The sequence below is a fragment of the Ranitomeya variabilis genome, chromosome 2, assembly GCF_051348905.1.
Source record: "Ranitomeya variabilis isolate aRanVar5 chromosome 2, aRanVar5.hap1, whole genome shotgun sequence".
Taxonomy (NCBI): domain Eukaryota; kingdom Metazoa; phylum Chordata; class Amphibia; order Anura; family Dendrobatidae; genus Ranitomeya; species Ranitomeya variabilis.
The window spans coordinates 675,346,875-675,366,377 of NC_135233.1; the positions used below are offsets into that span (position 1 = coordinate 675,346,875).

Genomic DNA, 19,503 nt, shown 5'->3' on the forward strand with positions numbered 1-19,503 from the left:
ACGGGAGAGCTCGGAAGAGAAGGAGCACTGTTTTTCAACGCAGAATTGGGTGAAATTGAGATCAGACGCCATGTCGCGTTTGGAGAGCCCCTGATGTACATAAACAGTGGAAACCCCTCAATTCTAACTCCAACCCTTACCTGAACACACCCCTAATCCCAACCCTAACCATAACCCTAACCACACCTCTAACCCGAACACACCCCTAACCCTAATCCCAAACCTCACCACACCCCTAACCCCAACACACCCCTAACCCTAATCCCAACCCTAACCACACCCCTAACTCCAACACACCCCTAACCCTAATCCCAACCATAACCCTAACCATACCCCTAACCCTGACACACCCCTAATCCCAACCGTAGATGTAATCCAAACCCTAACTTTGGCCCCAATCCTAACCCTAACTTTAGCCCCAACCCTAACAATAATGGGAAAATGGAAATAAATACATTTTTTAATTATTATTTTTTTTCCCTAACTAAGGGGGTTTGATTTACTGTTTATAGCGGGTTTTTTAGCGGATTTTTATGATTGACAGCTGCCACACACTAAAAGACGCATTTTATTGCAAAACATAGTGTTTGCATCTCCACATTTTGAGAACTATAATTTTTCCATATTTTGGTCCACAGTCATGTGAGGTCTTGTTTTTTGGCTGGATGAGTCGACGTTTGTATTGTTACCATTTACGGGCACGTGACATTTTTTAATCGCTTTTAATTCCAGTTTTTGTGAGGCAGAATGACCAAAAACCAGCAATTCATGAATTTCTTTTTTTTTGGGGGGGGGGGTTTGGGGGGCGTTTATACCATTCTGCATTTGGTAAAATTGATAAAGCAGTTTTATTCTTCGGGCCAGTACGATTACAGCAATACCTCATTTATATAATTTTTTTATGTTTTGGCGCTTTTATACGATAAAAACTATTTTATATAAAAAATAATAATTTTTGCATCGCTTTATTCTGAGGACTATAACTTTTTTATTATTTCGCTGATGATGCTGTATGGCAGCTCGTTATTTGCGGGACAAGATGACGTTTTCAGTGGTACCATGGTTATTTATATCCGTCTTTTTGATTGCGTTTTATTCCACTTTTTGTTCGGCGGTATGATAATGAAGCGTTGTTTGTTGCCTTGGTTGTTTTTTTTATTTTATACGGTGTTCACTTAAGGGGTTAACTAGTGAGACCGTTTTATAGGTCGGGTCGTTACGGACGTGGCGATACTAAATATGTGCAATTTTATTGTTTGCTTTTTTATTTAGATTGAAATTTATTTATTGGAACAATTTTTATTTACTTTTATTTATTTTTCTTCATTTAGGAATTATTATTTTTTTTACCATGTAAAATTAAAACTTTTTTTCTTTGTCCCAGGGTGGGACATCATGCTATAGTATCAGATTGCTGATCTGATAGGCAGTGCAGGAGTCTTGCCAGCGCCTGGTCTCAGCAGGCGCTTGCAAGCCACCTCCCTGCAGGACCCAGAAGGAGCCCCGTGGCCATTTTGGATCCGGGGCCTGCAGGGAGGAGGACGTCGGAGACCCTCTGAACAACGCGATCACATCGCGTTGTTCCAAGGGTCTCCGGGAAGCACGCAGGGAACCCCCTCCCTGCGCGATGCTTCCTTATGCCGCCGGAACGCTGCGATCATGTTTGATCGCAGTGTTCCGGGGGTTAATGTGCCGGGAGCAGTCCGTGACCGCTCCTGGCACATAGTGCCAGATGTCAGCTTTAATAATCAGCTAACACCTGACTGCGATCAGCCGCGTTCCCCCCGTGAGCGTGGCCGATCGCCTATGACGTACTATCCCGTCCCTGGGAATTAAGTCCCAGCTCACCTCGACGGGATAATACGTCATATGGGATTAAGGGGTTAACCATCTGAGGGAAATCTGACAAATGGGGGCTGATGTTTATAGTCTCAATGACATCGATCATCAATCTATATCTGTATATAAGATTGTTTTATTAGTTATTAAATTAATTTGAAATGACAGAGAATTACTTTATGTAAAACCTGATATTAAAAGCGCATTGCATACGCATGTAAAACGGATGCTACTTGCTAAAAATCGCATTGTATTCGCATGTCAATTGCATGACACTCATCCTACTTTTCTTAATCAACATTGGACCGAATTTTTAAACACTTGTGTAACTCCAGCCTTGGCATTACTTTGGGATCACTCCTAACGGAGTGTTAGTTCCTGTTCCAAGCCAGCTTCAGTGTTGTGATTACATTGCATGCCTCTTGGTTCAATTAGGGTCTAATAACCATAATTTAGCACCCGATGCCAGTTTGCTACTTCAACTATATCATATTTAAAGGGCATTGCTTCCAGAGAAGATAATTATTTTCTCCTTTATAAAGCACAGCAGTGAAGATATGGATGTCAAAATAGAGGCAGTGAAAATTAAAATAAGTCAAAATCAATTAAAGTAAAAAAGGTTGTCAAAAGTATTTTCTTTTAGAGAAGGAGGAAAATAATATTCAATATATAAATATGGAAGTTACTCTTTAAAAATTAAATTGCAAAGAAGTGATTTTTTGTAAATGTTTTAGGCTATGCCATTTAGAAGAGCACAATATTATCTAAAAATTTGAAGGCATAATTTAATTTTGTGAGCACTTTAGGATTTGACAATGGCTATTGTGTAGAACTTTAAAGAAGACATGTCACCAAGTAAAAAGTAGAAATTTCTCCACTTAATTTATTTCCACTGCTCCCCAAAGTATTCTGTTTTTTTTTTTCTTTTTTAAAACATCCGTCCTGCAGTTCTGAAGATTAATTTAGTGCTAATTTTCATGGTCTTTATCAAGGGGGTGTTGCTCACAGGAATCTCTGGGCGCGTGTCTTTAGGCTGCACTGCATAAATTACACTGCGAGTCACGTTCTTTTGATAAAGACCATAAAAAGTAGCACTAAATAAAATTTCTGGAACTGTATTGTAGAGTTGTGTGTGAATCTAACTTTCACATCGTTCAGGAAGAAAGGTCAGATTAGTCAAATTTATACGTATAATACTTTTAAAGCCCTTTAACTATATAACACAAGTTCAATAGAATGTTGGTGCATATTTAGATAATTATTAGTGCACTATAAAGATAGAAACTATGTTAGTGACAGCCACAATTTCCTCACATACATTGAACCTAATGCGGCAGATAAAGGCTGTAGTGATGGCATATTATGTAGCTCAGTAAATAGTAAACTTTGTGTGATGTTTCTAAGTCTATCAATGTTTGCTTTTATAGGTACAGGAGAGCATTTGAGTCTGAACCAACTCTTCAGTCTGGAATTAATTATGCAGTGCTCCTTTTGGCAGCTGGGCATCAATTTGATTCTTCGTTTGAACTTCGTAAAATTGGTAATTTTACTTGAATTTAATTACTCTTTTTTATTATCCACACTGTGTGATCATACGTTACAATACATAATGCTCAGTTCATATATATAAAATCTTCTGCCTTCAATAGATGTTAAACCACCTATATTCATAAAGTACTGTTCATTCGGGCTACAAAAACATACACAGGCAGAACAAGTTGCTACCTCGTTTCTCAAAAAGACACCCGATGCCCTAAATGCTTAGCATTATCAGTAATGTCCTGGTACTGTGTAACAACTGGGTTCATTTTGAAGAATTGTCTGTGATACATACAGGCTCGATGATAGTTCACTTTCCTTTAATTGGACTTTTATTTATCCTTTACTACTATGTGTCACTAAGAAGTGTTTTCATACTGTAAGTGTGCTCACATTTTGTTGACTTGAGTTTATGAGAAGGAAAAGTGTTACTGGCAGTCCTACCAAATAGCTGTGCCAGGGAAGAATTATAAAAGTATTTCCTACTATGCAGATGGAAAGTACAACTGGATTTAATTTGCTTGTACAAGCAAATTTTTGCATGTTCTACACTTTCAATAAAAGAAAATGTAAGTCTAACTCCAGATAAAAACTGAAAATGCTGCTTTGATCAGACTTTGTGGTCTGCTTTCCCCTAAATGTTGATTTATCTACCTCACCTTTTTGTGGACATATGTATGACTAGGCTTAGATCTAAGATCTTTCAGGTATAGATCTAAAGACTATTTTTTTTAGTAGAAGTAGTAAAATATGTAGGCTTTTGAAAATGAGAATAGACCACAAAAATAATTAATGTTCTTTTTTAAGCCAGTTTTGACAGAAGTTGTCATAAGCTGCATGGGTCTCTCATTTAGCAACCTAACTGACTTGTGTGTGCTTATTTTAATGTAATTCTAGTGCCAAAACATGAAAGTTAAATTGAAATCCGGTTTTTAGCTTGGACTTCAACCGAAAGTTGGGACAATATTAGTAAAAGGTTGAGAAGTCATCTGTTTTAAGTATAGTTTTTTTTTCTAATATGGAAGTTGGTGGCAGATGGATCTGGATGTTTGGGCAAAGTTTTCGCTAAGGCTACTTTCACACTAGCGTTAACTGCAATACGTCGCAAATGCGTCGTTTTTGCGAAACGCCGCATCCAGCAAAAGTTTTTGCTGGATACGTTGTTTCGTCATAGAGTAACATTAGCGACGCATTTGCGACGCATTTGCGACGCATTTCCAAACGGTGAATGCGTTTGGCGGCGTTTGGGCGTATGGTAGCGGTCCGTCGGGAAAACAAAACGCTACATGTAACGTTTTTTGCTCCCGACGGTCCGCTTTTTCCGACTGCGCATGCGCAGTCGGAACTCCGCCCCCACCTCCCCGCACATCCCCGCACCTCACAATGGGGCAGCGGATGCGTGGAAAATATGCATCCGCTGCCCCCGTTGTGCGGCGGAGACCACACTAGCGTCGGGAACGTCGGCCCGACGCGCAGCGACGGGTTGTTCCCGACGCTAGTGTGAAAGTAGCCTAAGGCTACTTTCACACTAGCGTTAACTGCAATACGTCGCAAATGCGTCGTTTTTGCGAAACGCCGCATCCAGCAAAAGTTTTTGCTGGATACGTTGTTTCGTCATAGAGTAACATTAGCGACGCATTTGCGACGCATTTGCGACGCATTTCCAAACGGTGAATGCGTTTGGCGGCGTTTGGGCGTATGGTAGCGGTCCGTCGGGAAAACAAAACGCTACATGTAACGTTTTTTGCTCCCGACGGTCCGCTTTTTCCGACTGCGCATGCGCAGTCGGAACTCCGCCCCCACCTCCCCGCACATCCCCGCACCTCACAATGGGGCAGCGGATGCGTGGAAAATATGCATCCGCTGCCCCCGTTGTGCGGCGGAGACCACACTAGCGTCGGGAACGTCGGCCCGACGCGCAGCGACGGGTTGTTCCCGACGCTAGTGTGAAAGTAGCCTAAGTAACACTATTTTTTGCTCAATATATAGGTTTTATGAAGGCCTTTGCAAGAGAACAAAATTGTGGCAAGCATAACTTTTCTTCTATAAAGGGAAAATATCACCATGAAAATGTTGTCCAATATTTTGGCATCATGTTAAACAGTGGGAATAGCTGAGCATATTGATATATAGTTCTATGGCAAAATGTTAAGTATATAGTGGCTTGTGAAAGTATTCACTCCTCCTTGGCATTTTTCTATTTAACAACATGGAATTTTTCTGGGTTTTTTTTGTTTGTTTGTTTTGGGGTTTTTCTTTTAGGGTTTTGCATCAGTTCATGCAAACATGCCTACAACTGTGAACATTTAGTTTTTTTTTTTCTGCAGCAAACAACAAATAGGACAAAATAGCAAAACTTCAGTATGCATAACTAGTCACCGACCCCCTAAAATCAGTACTTTGTTGAGACATATGTTGCTGCAATCACAGCTGGATAATTCTCTGGAGTTTTCCACGTCTTGCTATTGGAATTTTTGCCCATTCATTAAGGAAAAACAATTACATCCTTCAAAACAATTACACGTTTCCCCCTAAACCACTCATTTGTTGTTTTAGCAGTATGCTTTGGGTCATTGTCTTGTAAACCTTTGTCCCAGTCTCAAAACAGACTGAAACAGATTTTGCTCAAGAATATCCCTGTATTTAGTTTCAATAAATTTTTATTTTCAGAAACTCAAAAGAATTCAGGACATTTTCTCATAACTCTCTCCCGCGCAGGGGAAATTGTACATGGATAATAAGATTCTATTTTCATTAACATATCAATTAAACAGATTCCCCTACAAGGGAGTTCAATAGGTTTCAAACCAAACAAAGAGAAAATACCATACATACATTAACTCAAATTCAAAGATACAGATATGACGAGACAAGAACATGGGGAGACATAAAAGAGGGAAAATGGGGAGGAAAAAGAGATTCTGCATTTTACTTCGTGGTAGACTGCAGTATATTTACAAAGCTAGAATATATTTAGTTTCGTTTTGTGAGTTCCGCCTCCCACCTCCCCGCACCCCACCCAACGCAGGCTCAACCCCAGTGTCATCGAAATCTCTCACAGGATAATGTAGTTTCAAATAGATAAAGTCAAGGTTTGTGCAAGATTCAAGTTCGTGTTAAGATCCATCCACGGTTTCCAAATCTGGTAGAAAGCCTCCCACACATCCTCCCTAGTCGCGTGTATACGTTCATATAAGAGGATTGAATTCATTTTGTCTCTAACTGCTTGGAAAGAGAGTAATGGCGTCCTCCAGTTGGTAGCTATATGCAGCTTAGCGGCCATAAGCAACTGGCTTATCAGCCTGTGGAATTTGTTAGAGAACCCTGGGTATTTGGCTCCCAAGAGGAATGTGGCCGGGTCAGGTTGAATTGTCTCGCCATACATTTTTTCAATTATTAATTTTACTTCCCGCCACATGGTCGAGGCTATTGGACACTCCCACCAAGAATATCCCTGTATTTCACATCATCCATCTTCCACTCTATTTGAACCATTTTCCCTGTCCCTGCTGCCAAAAACCATACCCACAGCATGATGCTACCACCACCATGTTTCACTGTGGGGATGGTGTTCTTGGAGTGACAATCAGTGTTGGTTTGGCGCCAGACAGTGTTTACCATGGTGGCCAAAAAGATCAATGTTGGCCTCATCTGACCACAGCCCCTTCTGCCATACATTTGGGGAATCTAGCACATGTCTTTGGCAAACTCAAAATGAGCCTTATAATAATTTTTGTGTATAAACAAATGCTTTTTTTCTACCCACTCTTCCATAAAGGCCACCTCTATGGAGTGTACGGCTTATTGTAGTCATATGGACAGATACTCTAGGCTCTGCTTGGGAACTGTGTGACTCCTTCAGGGTTACCTTTGGTCTCTGTGCCTCCTCTCTGATTAATGTCCTCTTTGCTGGGCTAAGAGTTTTGGTAGGTGGCCCTCTCTTATCAGGTTTGTTGTGGTAACATGTTCTTTTGATGATAATGGATTTGACGGTGCTCCAGTGGATCATGAGAGATTTGGATATTTTATTTATGACCCAACCTTGACTTGTACTTTTCAACAACTTTTGTCCCTGACTTGTTTGGAGATCTCCTTGGTCTTCATGGTGGTGTTTGGTCAGTGGTGCTTCTTGCTTAATGGTGTTGCAGCCTCTGTGGCTTTTCAGAAAAGGTGTGTGTATATACTGACAGACCATGTGATACTCAGATTGCGCACAGGTGGCTTCCGTTCACTAAACATATGACTTATGAAGGTAATTTCTTGAACCAGATATTTTTAGGGGCTTCATCGCAAAAAAAGGTGACGTATGAAGGTAATTGCTTCACCAGGAATTTTTAGGGGCTTCATCGCAAAAGGGGTGAACACATAAGTACATGCCAATTTTTAGTTATTTGATCCCATAAATTTAATTTATGCCTATATTTTTCTTATTTCACTTCACCAACTTAGACTATTTAGTGCTTATGCATCACACACAAATCGGATTACAAAAATATTTAAAGACAGGTTGCAATGTAACAAAATGGATAAAAAGCCAAGGAGTGTGAATACTTTCGCAACCCACTGTTACTTGAATTATGTTAATTTAAGTCCTTGCTTATTCTTCGCTCATAGGTCCAGTGGGTGGACTTTTTTTTTTTTTTTTTAATTCGCTGTATGGTTCCAGGGGTATGGGCTTCTTTAGGTAGTACAAATTTTTATGGACTTCACCAAGGGGGTGTTACTCAGAGGGTTATAATTCAGAGCATCCTAAAGACACACCCCCAGAGAATCCTGTGAGCACCACCTCCTTAGTACAGACCATGAAAATTAGCACTAAATCAGGGATGGGGAATCTTTTTTTCTGCCAAGGAACATTTGGATATTTATACCATCCTTCGGGGGCCGTACAAAAACTCCGCCTGCAAAGTACATCCTGACCCTGGCACTGGTTTCAGGACGTAATCTTTCATTGCATGCCCTTCAGCATTCAGTAGTGAACACTGCGTGTGTGCGCTAACAGAGGAAGAAGAAATTAATGAGCTTGTGGCAATCAAAATACAGCTCCCTGCCCAAGAATGCGGTCCCTGAGAATCTGCTCGGGGGCCTGATAAAAGGTCATCGAGGGCCGTAAATGGCCCTGGGGCCTGAGGTTCCCCACCCCTGCACTAAATAAACAAATGCCTACATTTTTGGAACCAGACACTATTAACCTGGTGACAAATCCTCTTTAGGATGTGATTCAGTTTTTTTTTTCTATAGCAGCTTGATGGTAATTGACTTTATTTTTGTCTTCAAACAGGGGTAAAAATAAGCAGTTTGTTGGGTAAAAAGGGAAGCTTAGAGAAACTTCAAAGTTACTGGGATGTTGGATATTACATGGGAGCTAGTGTATTGGCAAATGACCTCACAAAAGTGGTCCAAGCTGCAGAAAAACTTTTTAAGATGAAGACACCAGCATGGTAAGCTACTTTTCATATTGTTATCTTTTTTAGATTGTGATCTTATCTACCAACTTGTATGTTTGCCTATATGCCCTTTATGATGGTTCAAAGAACCTTTATGGACCAATGGGCAATCTATATACCTAGTATGGTGCAGCCATGAAGAAACATAGTCAAGGAATGCTGCTAGTGTAGAAATGTTTCATAACGATATGTTTCCACGTGCCATATTACATCAGGATTTGCTGCGGATTGGACGCTGTGTACAGCCGCAGCATCCAATCCGCAGTGTCTAGATGTTACAGTATAGTGGAGGGGATTTTATGAAATCCCGTCTTCACTATGTGCGCAGGGCCGCATCCGGCGGCCTTGCGTATCCTGACATGCGGCGCGTCTTTATAGACCGCAACATGTCTATTTATCTTTAAACATTTAAGATGAATAGCACAGTCAATGACTACAATGCGGTGATTCCGCATGTGTTCAATAAACACGTCCAGAATCACCGCCCGTACAACGGGGGCACAGCTTTGGGCGGTGCGAGGTATCCGTTGCGTCCAAAGCGCTGGGTTTCCTGAACGTGGAAACATACACTAATACAGTATGAAATCTTGCAAGGCACATTTTTTTGGGGTGTGCAAATCCATGATTTGAGCTGTCACTTTGTATTACACGGGTGATATCGTGTTTTACAAGTACATTCATTAAGCTTCTATTCATTGTTGTTTTATGCAGTGACTAATCAAATCATTGTAAATGATGAGCTCCTTGTAAATCTGTTCTTCGTCATTGTGCAGCAACATGGGATCACCGTCTTAAGACAGACCTTTATTTTTTAAGTGCCCGGTTGAAGTTTAATTAAGTTATGGTATTGTTATTTTAAAGGGAATTTTTCACCAGGTTTTTTTTTGCTACTCCATCAGAGAACAGCATAATGTAAGAGCTGAGTCCATGATTCCTGTGATGTGTCACTTACTCGGCTGCTTTCTGTCATTTTGATACAATCACTGTTTTATCTGCTGTATGTCTACCAGTTCTCTGAATGCTGAGCTCTGTATGACCTGACCACATCACTGATTGGCAGCTTTCTGCCCATGTACAGTGTACACAGAAATCTGATAATCAGTGGTGGGTACGGGGCTATACATAGGTCCTGAATATGCTTGACTAAAGGCAGCAGTTTTACCAGTCTTCTACTGATAAAACAGTGATTTTATCAAAATGACAGCAAGCATTTCTGGTGATAGATTATCTTTAAGACTATGTGCACACGTTCAGGATTTCTTGCAGAAAATTCCTGAGAAAAGCCTGAAATTTTCTGCAAGAAATCTGCATGCGTTTTTACCGCGGTTTTGACGCGTTTTTGGTGCGTTTTTTCCGGACATTTCCCAATGCATTTTATAGTGTGAAATCCGCAAAAAAAACGCAAAATTAATGAACATGCTGCGTTTTTTACCACGATGCATTTTTTGCCGGGAAAAAAAAACGCATCATGTGCACAAAACATGCGGAATTCATTCTATATGATGGGATGCATATTGTATGCTGTTTTTTGCGCTTTTATAGCGAAAAATCAGCAATGTGTGCACACAGCCTAAAGCCTACAATATATTTATCGCATAAAGAAATGTCAATAATCTAACTTTTGGTTTTGCTTTTTTAAAAATCAAGTCATATATTACAGATTTGGATATACCTATACATTAAAGGAAACCTGTAAGGTCCAGTACCTGGCCCCAACCATTACTATAGCGGTATTCATGCTGGTTCCTTTATTTTGAGAAGTTTATTAATGTTGCTGTATACTAAAATGCACTTTTATTTGACATATGCTAATGAGGTAACACTAATCTGATGCTGCACCTCTCCCCCCAAACTAATCCTTCTGATCGTCTATTCACATCTCCATATGTTTGACAGCATTCATACAATCCCCATCATGATAGGACTGTTGGAAATGGATCACATGGAGATATGATTACAAGTTTCAAGATAGGACTAATCTGAGGAATAAGATGCCCGGTCAAACTAATCCTACCTCATCAGCATATGCCAAACTTTAGAATAAAAGTATACTTTTAAAAACCGCAACATTAGTAATGCACCTAAAAGGTCTTATCAGAATAAAAGAAGTGCATACTAGTGGTGGTGGACAATCAGGAAACCTGACAGATTCCTCTGAATGTGAGCAGAAGGAAACATGTTAAAATTAGTTATATTAACAGGAGTCCTGTAGTCAGTAATGGTATTTATTCCTATTTTAGGTACTTGAATTCTGTGGTGGAGACCATTTTGATTTATCAAAAATTTAGGAAGCCAAACTTGGAGAAACCTGTGTCAAAACAAGAGCTTGTTGATTTTTGGATGGATTTTCTAGTTGAATCTACAAATACCGATGTATCCGTAGTGCGATTTCCAGTAAGTATAGGTTGCCCAAGGTTTGATAGACAAATTGTTGTATTTTTTAAGTTGTATTTTTTAGCATCATTAACAGATCATATGACTGGTATGATGAAGTTTAAATATTTCCATTAACCGTTTGATTTTAGATAATATTCATTGCAAGTTATTCAAACCACCATATTTGTGATCCATGTGGGTGACAGACCGCACATACTGTAGATACATTTGGTCACTGTTATGACTAACGTGCTAGTGCAAATAAGATTACAACAATCATTATTTTGGCACATTTTACATGAATGCAAACAGTGTAAAGCATGAACGGCACTAGGTATCACGTAGCGGGTGGTTTACTCGCAGCCCGAGGATTCCACTGCAAGACTCCTATAGCACGTGTATAGTCAGCAATGTTAGGGTGGTGCTCAGCAAAAAAAAGCAGTGAATGGATATCAAGGAAGAAAAGAGAAAATGCGGCACTCACCCTGATGAATCTTTTTACATGAATGCATTTGATGGCAGCCCCTTCACCAATCCACAGTGCAGATGAGCCAATGACGTCCGCAATTTGCGAACGTGGCTGTCCAAGTCTTAATATGGCTGTCTGAACCTTGGTATAGGATATTCTTCATAGCCTAAAAAAGTCTCGCAAAGTTAAAATACAGTAAACATCTAAATCTCAATCCCTGCCCATTTATTTTCAGCCAATCCAAGAATTGTAAATCCAAGAATTGTACTGATGGCTAGTATGTGTAGATGTAGGGCACGTTGAGTGTGTCGCTTAACTAGAGCTCTCAATTCTAAGCAAGAGATTCACAATCTGTGTTAATTGAGGCTTGATCCTATGATACTAAAGAATCACATCTCCACTGTATTGGTACTTGGAGATATTGCGTCTGTCAGATATCTGAGTAGCCTTTTCCCAGCTTAACCTTTTCCCGAAAATGAACATAGCAGTAGCTGATCCCATAAAATCAATCTGTCAACACTTCATGTAACTATGTTGCGAAAAAAAAAAAAAGAAGTTTGGGCTCCTGGAACGCAACAATAAAAAAGTGAAAAAAAATGGTTAGCCATAAAGGACAAAACTGGCTGTGACACCGGGGTACTAAAGAGGTTGTTCTATTGGAATGCATAAGGGACCCCATACAAAATGGATAACTGTCGGCCAAAAGATGGTTTGACCAATGGTTCAGCTGGCAGCCATCTTTCCTGACTTATTTAAACAAATAAGCCCTTGTTCTGCTCGGCGCTCCTTTATAGATGTTCTCTTCGGGAGAGCTGCTGCTAGACTCCTATAGCGTCAGATTTTCTCTCTAAGTAAAAAAGATCGGTGTTCCAAAATCGGACATGCCGAGTCTTTCTCTTACCCAATATGATCTATCGGAGAAGTGTTGGCAGGCCTGTATTCATGTTCGACTATCAGATCAGCTCGACGGTAATAATGGATTTTACAAATGTTAGTCTAAGGTTAATGGTGGGGGCCTAGACCCTCTTTGTTTGACCCAATGACTAGCTGATCACATTACCTTCACATTACTACTAGGGCCGGACTGGAACTGAATTTTATGCCTAGCATTTGAGAGTGTCACGATTCCACCCCTCTTTTTGTCTGGGAAGCAGTTGCCGATGACTCAGCCGTTTAATCTGGAGCTGAGGCATGCTGAGCTGTCTGTGTTTTAATTGATAGCTCGGCCGTCCAATCTGAGACTGGGAGTTGCTTTCTGTCTTCAGGTGTTCAAGTTAGACAAGGTCTTGGACTTTGTCTGAACTGTGGTCTCTCTGTACATTTTCTCAAGAACTGCCCAACTCGTGCTCAGGCAAGCAAACCGTTAGGAGACCATCTGAGTCTGGGTGACTGCCAAGGAGGTCAACCAGACTTCCAGGTATCTTTTTCTTCCCCTGATAAAGTACTGATCAATATGGTGTTACCCTTCAAGAACCAGGTGCATTCAACATTGGCATTCATTGACTGTGGGTGGGTCTGCTGCTAACTTTTTTGATTTAGGACTGGTTCTGAGGTTAGCATTAGGGACAGTTAGTTTAGAAAGACCAATTCAAATCTTCGCTATTGACAAGACACTGTTAATCTGGAATCTGATCAAGAGGGTAATGGTGGATTTCACGCTCCAAGTGGGAGCACTCCACTCTGAATTCCTCTCCTGTTTTGTTTTGAATAATTTGCCTGCTGGGTTGGTACTGACACTTCCATCGTTGCATATTCATTATCATGTTATTGATTGGTGTCAGAAGGAGATTCTTAAAGGGAGCACCAATTGTTACAAGAAATGTCTCAAATCTGTACAAACATGCTCCACTAAGTCTGAAGGGTCTGAGGGGGGTACATGAAGGACTTCGAAGTTGTGTTCAAGGAAAAAGAGGCGGAGATACTATCTCCCCATTGTCCTTATGTTTGTGTTATTAATCTTGTCCCTAATGCCAAATTGACTAAAGGCCCCGTCTCACTAAGCGATTTACCAACGATCACGACCAGCGATACGACCTGGCCGTGATCGTTGGTAAGTCGCTGTGTGGTCGCTGGGGAGCTGTCACACAGACAGCTCTCTCCAGCGACCAACGATCAGGGGAACGACTTCGGCATCGTTGAAACTGTCTTCAACGATGCCGAAGTCCCCCTGCAGCACCCGGGTAACCAGGGTAAACATCGGGTTACTAAGCGCAGGGCCGCGCTTAGTAACCCGATGTTTACCCTGGTTACCAAAAAAAACAAACAGTACATACTCGCCTTTCGGTGTCCAGGTCCCTTGCCGTCTGCTTCCTGCTCTGACTGAGATCCGGCCGTACAGTGAGAAGTGAGAGCAGCAGTGACGTCACCGCTGTGCTCTCACTTCTCACTGTACGGCCGGATCTCAGTCAGAGCAGGAAGCAGACGGCAAGGGACCTGGACACCGAAAGGCGAGTATGTACTGTTTGTTTTTTTTGGTAACCAGGGTAAACATCGGGTTACTAAGCGCGGCCCTGCGCTTAGTAACCCGATGTTTACCCTGGTTACCAGTGAAGACATCGCTGGATCGGTGTCACACACACCGATTCAGCGATGTCAGCGGGGCCTCAACGACCAAAAAAAGGTCCAGGCCATTCCGACACGACCAGCGATCTCGCAGCAGGGGCCTGATCGCTGGTACGTGTCACACATAGCGAGATCGCTATGGAGGTCGCTGTTGCGTCACAAAACTTGTGACTCAGCAGCGATCTCGCTAGCGATCTCGCTATGTGAGACGGGGCCTTAAAGCTCGCCTTTGCAATTTGTCTGGGTCTGAATGCACTGCCATGAAAGTACATGTTAATGAACGTTTACGGAAGGGACATATCCATCCTTCCTCCTTCACTGCTGCTGCCGGATTTTTCATTGTAAAAAAGAAAGATGCTGATCTCCGTCCTTGCTTCGAATTCTGAAAACTAAACAACATCATGGGTAAAAGTTCTTAACCACATCCACTCATACTCAACCTACTGTATATAATCAGTTTCTGGGGGCCAAGTTGTTTTCTAAACTTGATTTTAGAGGAGCTTACAACTTACGCGGCGAAAGGAAAACTGACACAGGATAGAGTTTAGCCACAACGCGCTGACGGACATGCCGTCTTCATCAGGTGGGAGTTTGTTTTATTTGAAAATCTTGTCATGCCATTTGGATTATCCAATGCACATGCTATTTTTCAACATTTTTATTAATATTTTTCTCTTATTTGTATTGGAAGATATGTTGTGATTTACCTGGATAATGTTCTAATTTTCTTGCCCGATTTGAATTCTCACCAGAAACACGTACCAAGGTTGAGGGAGAACTCTGTTTGCTAAATTAAAGAATTTTTTTTTTTCTGTTCAGGACATTTTGTTCTTGTGGGTTTTTCTTGTCAGCAGAAGGGTTTAAGATGGACCCTTGGAAGGTGCAGGCCATAATTGATTGGGTTAAACTTTGTGATCTTAAGGCTTTGCAACGTTTTTTGGAATTCGCCATCAATTATAGGAAATTAATCAAGGGCTTTTCTCAGATTGCTAAACCTTACCGACCTTACACTTAAGGAGGTGAATCTCAATGTTTGGTCGCTGGGTGCTATCAGGGCTTTCCAAAAACTAAGAGCATTTTATGTCTGCTCCCATTCTAATCCAACCCGATCTTCAAGAACCATTCTGTGGAGGTTGATGCTTCGGAAGTCGGTGTAATGACTGTTTTATTACAGTGGCCCAAAACTCTGAGCAACCTGTATCCATGTGCTTTTAAAAAAAAATTATCGTCTGCGGAAAGAAATTATGATGTTGGGAATCGCGAGTAGCTTGCTGTTAAATTGGTCTGGGAGGAATGGAGGCATTTTTGGGATGGGGGAGGTGCATCAAGTTACTGTGGTCACTGATAAGAATCTAGCTTACATTGAATCAGCTAAACGGCTATCTTCTAGACAGGCCAGATGGCCCTTGTTTTTCTCTAGGTTTAATTTCTCAATCACATTCCGGCTGTATTGTAAAAATGAGAAAGCGGACACATCTTAGTCTCTATTCACTTTCTCTTCCAGAAACTTCGTCTTCCATTATTCTTCAGGATATGTGGTTTCTATGGTAACCTACTGTTGCTAGAGTTTTATGATTCCGTCTTGAATGGCCATCCTGGGGTTACTGCTGCACGTAAAGCCATTGCTAGACTTTTTTTAGTTGCCGTCGATGCAGAATGATATTAAAGATTTTGGATCCACTTGTAAAGTCAGCATACTCTCTAAAGTCAATCATAGCTGGCCGGCCAGCTGGCTGGGGAATTGGCTCCATTGCCAATTCCAGAAAGACCATGGACTCATCTGTCCATAGATTTTCATCACAGATTTGTCTGGTGGGAAAACTGCTATCTGGGTGTTGGTTGACCGATTAACCAAACAAGCTCATTTTGTTCCAGGATTATTTAATGCAGAAACACTCTCCACGCTGTTTTTCTCATTTTGTAAGGTTACATGGGATGCCTCTTAACATTGTGTCTGACAGGGGAGTGCAATTTGTCTCTAAGTTCTAGAGATCTTTTTGTGGTGAACTAGGGAATGACTTGTCGATTTCATCTGCTTACCACCCTGAAACCATTGGTCACACTGAGAGGACAAATCAATCTTTGAAACAAATATTAAGGTGCTTCGTGGCAGCTCAGCAGGAGGACTCGTTTTTACCTCCCGCTGAGTTTGCTTTTAACATTCGAGTAAATCAGTCTACTAGAACCTCACTGTTTTTCTGTAATTATGGTTTTCATCCTCATTTTGGTCATTTTTCCAGGATTAGTTCTGAATGTCCTGGGGTGGAGTTTGTAATGCAGAAACTTGGGGATGTCTTGAGGGAGGTTAAAAGAATATTGGAACTGCTCAGATTCACTAAAAACCAAGACCGGTAGATGCTCTGTGGGTCCTGTTTTTAAGATTTGGGATAAGGTTGTCATCTTGAAATATTAAACTTAAAGTGCCTTTGGCAAAGTAGGGACCAAAGTTTATTGGTCCTTGCTAGATCCTGGAGGTGGTAAATCTGGTGGCATTCAGAATAAAGCTTCCACCATCCTCCTCAGGTTTCTGTCAACAGCGGCTTGGAGTGTGAGGGTCAAAGGGTTGTGGATTCTCTGTGGGTCTGAAATTCCCTTCAATACCTCATCCACTGTATGGGATGCGGACCAAAGAGATCCCGGGTTCTAGCTTGAGATGTGAAGGCTGATCAGTTAGTCAGAGCCTTCCTTCCAAAAGTACCTGGGAAACCTAGGGGTCGGGTGGCCGCTGCCTAGAAAAGGATACTGTCATGCTACTTCCCCTAATTTTTCTGGGTTGCAGTTACTGACGGCTTAGCCATTCAGTCTGGTACAGTGGAGTGCTGAAGCTGTCAGTACTTTGATCGCTCAGTGTCCAGTCTGGTGCAGGGACATGCTGAGCTGTCATTGTTTTGATTGACAGCTCTGCCATCCAATCTGAGACTGGGAAGTTCTGGCTTTCTCTAGGTGTTCATTGTCCCAGGTGATTGCTCTGCTTCTTAGCTGGACTGTTAGTTCCAGATCTTACATTCATTCTCCTTAGCTGGGCTGTTAGGTCCAGATCTTACATTCAGCTAAGTGTGGTTTGTGTCTCTCTGCCATGTGTTCTGCTTGATGATCTTTCATTGCCTGACCTTGGACCGTGTTCTGACCACCGGTTTTACCCCTTTGTTCTGATCCGTTATCTTCCTGGTATTTTGATCTCAGACCATTAACTAACTACACCTTTGTCTCTCCCTCTGTTTATGAGTACCTTCCTGGCTTTTGACCTCAGACTTTTTTTTAACTATTGCAACTCATGGCTTGTCCGTGAGAAGTGACTTAGTGTCACGAGAGCAGACAGACCCATTTGCTACTACAACAAGCGGTACAGAGACCACACACAGAGTATAATCCTTGCATAAATACTTTTATTAATAGAATAGCATGAAATATACAACTCAAGGAAACTAAATGGTAAAAGAACTACTGGATACCACATAACACAGGGAGTACTGTGACCAGCACTATCAATGCCATAGTGAATAGTAAATGCTCATGCCCTCAGTGCAAATCATATGTTACCAATAAATATAAGGTCAGTGCAAAAAAAGAATCAATTTAAAGCAGCAGAATTTACAGAAAGTGCAAAGTGCAACAATGTCCTAATGGACCTATTGAAAACGCATAGACTAAATACATACAACCTATAGGTATAGGTCTGTGCAAAAAGGGCTAAACCTCAAATAGCAGCATTAACAAAAGTGCATAGTGCAACAATGTCCTAGTGGACCTATTGAAAATGCATTAGAAAACCTAAGTAGGAGGTGAGCATAACTTACAACTGGATGAAACAGGCACACCGCTGGTAACAGGAACTCCCCACCGCCCCAACGCACGTTTCGTGTCAACTTCTTCAGGAGGCGTGCCTAGGGGTAAGGGTTCCGGCTATTTAAGCAAATTACAGCCAATAGTGTGCTCCAAATGCAGATGTCTGATAAAGTACATCTCTTAACCATAGGTCCGACGCTGACCACGCCCCCATCTGTCACATGACAGAGGGGATATGACGTCCCATACCGAAGTTAGTATACCGTCCAGGCTCCCATATGTGGGGCGCATGCGTCGTCTCCAAGGCCCCAATGAACCCTCTCAGGAGCGGCGGCGGGGCACAGACAAGCGAGCGCCGTCATGAAGACGGCGGTCACCTGACACGCACCAAGTACCGCCCCCAGGAGGATCCGGAGACCAGGGAAGCCGCGCATGCGTACTGGGAAGCCGGGAGGGAAACAGATGATAAGTACAAGTGCATAGCGCTCTATTACAACATAGACAATATTAATATCCGCGCGACAGGACCTAACAAACAGTGTAGCAACAGCCCATATAGTTACAGTGAAGGCACACATATAATAAAAAAAATGAACAGAACTGTGTCACACAAACGAGAATACATAATAGTGATGTTAAGAGCAATGATGTGAACAAAATATATATTAATATCCATTTATACATTTATATATAAATATAATTACAACCACTCCAACAGTGGTACCTAAAAACAATAGTGACATGTGACACAAAATTAAATGAATAAATAAAGAAAAGTAGACATTATAAAAAAACAAACGCGCCTAATAAGGCATGTGATAAGAATAACATATAAAGGAATTGCTACACATAACAACACTTGAAAATAAAAGTCAAACGACAATATCATAAGGCTTTACAGGAAGATTCCTCGAATCCCAGGACACCGCTTTCTTCTCAGTTGTTCACAAATAACCCTGGATATGGATACACTTCAATACATCAAGTTTGGCCGAGGGATGAGATGCACTTCAACCGACATACAAATCACATAGAAGGCTGTAAAAATTATAATTAGAATTAGCAAAGAAAAATTAAAAACCGAAGAATGTATGATAAAAACCAACCCTAACCCCTTAAAAAACGTGAATGATGTCTACTATAAGAAGGACCCGAACCCAAAATTTTCATTAAGTCCAGCCGGGGTAACCGTATTCAAACGGTAAATCCACCGTCTTTCAATCTTCGCAAGAGCTTTATACAGGTCCCCACCACGTGGTCCTAAAGAGACCTGATCAATGGCCTTTATTTTGAGCTTACTGGCATTGCATTCATGGCATAGATAGAAATGCCGGGCGAGCGTTTTAAGAGATTTCGCATCCTTGGCAGTCTTAGCCCTTTCAATGTCACAAATGTGTTCTCTTGTTCTCAATTTTAATTCACGTGTTGTCATTCCGATGTAAACCTTGTTACAAGGACATTGCGCATGATAGATTACGCCCTTGG

The 19,503-nt window shown here is 41.4% G+C and overlaps 1 protein-coding gene across 3 annotated transcripts in view; it reads left to right on the plus strand.

The window, feature by feature from the left end:
* The window catches only part of MAP3K5 (mitogen-activated protein kinase kinase kinase 5), a 270,104-nt gene that overhangs the window by 158,694 nt on the left and 91,907 nt on the right, over nt 1-19,503 (plus strand). For all 3 annotated transcript variants that reach the window (XM_077289289.1, XM_077289290.1, XM_077289291.1), the window contains exons 8-10: nt 3,267-3,379; nt 8,660-8,819; nt 11,066-11,219. In XM_077289289.1, coding sequence (XP_077145404.1) covers nt 3,267-3,379; nt 8,660-8,819; nt 11,066-11,219 — 427 coding nt within the window. The remainder of the gene's footprint in view (nt 1-3,266; nt 3,380-8,659; nt 8,820-11,065; nt 11,220-19,503) is intronic.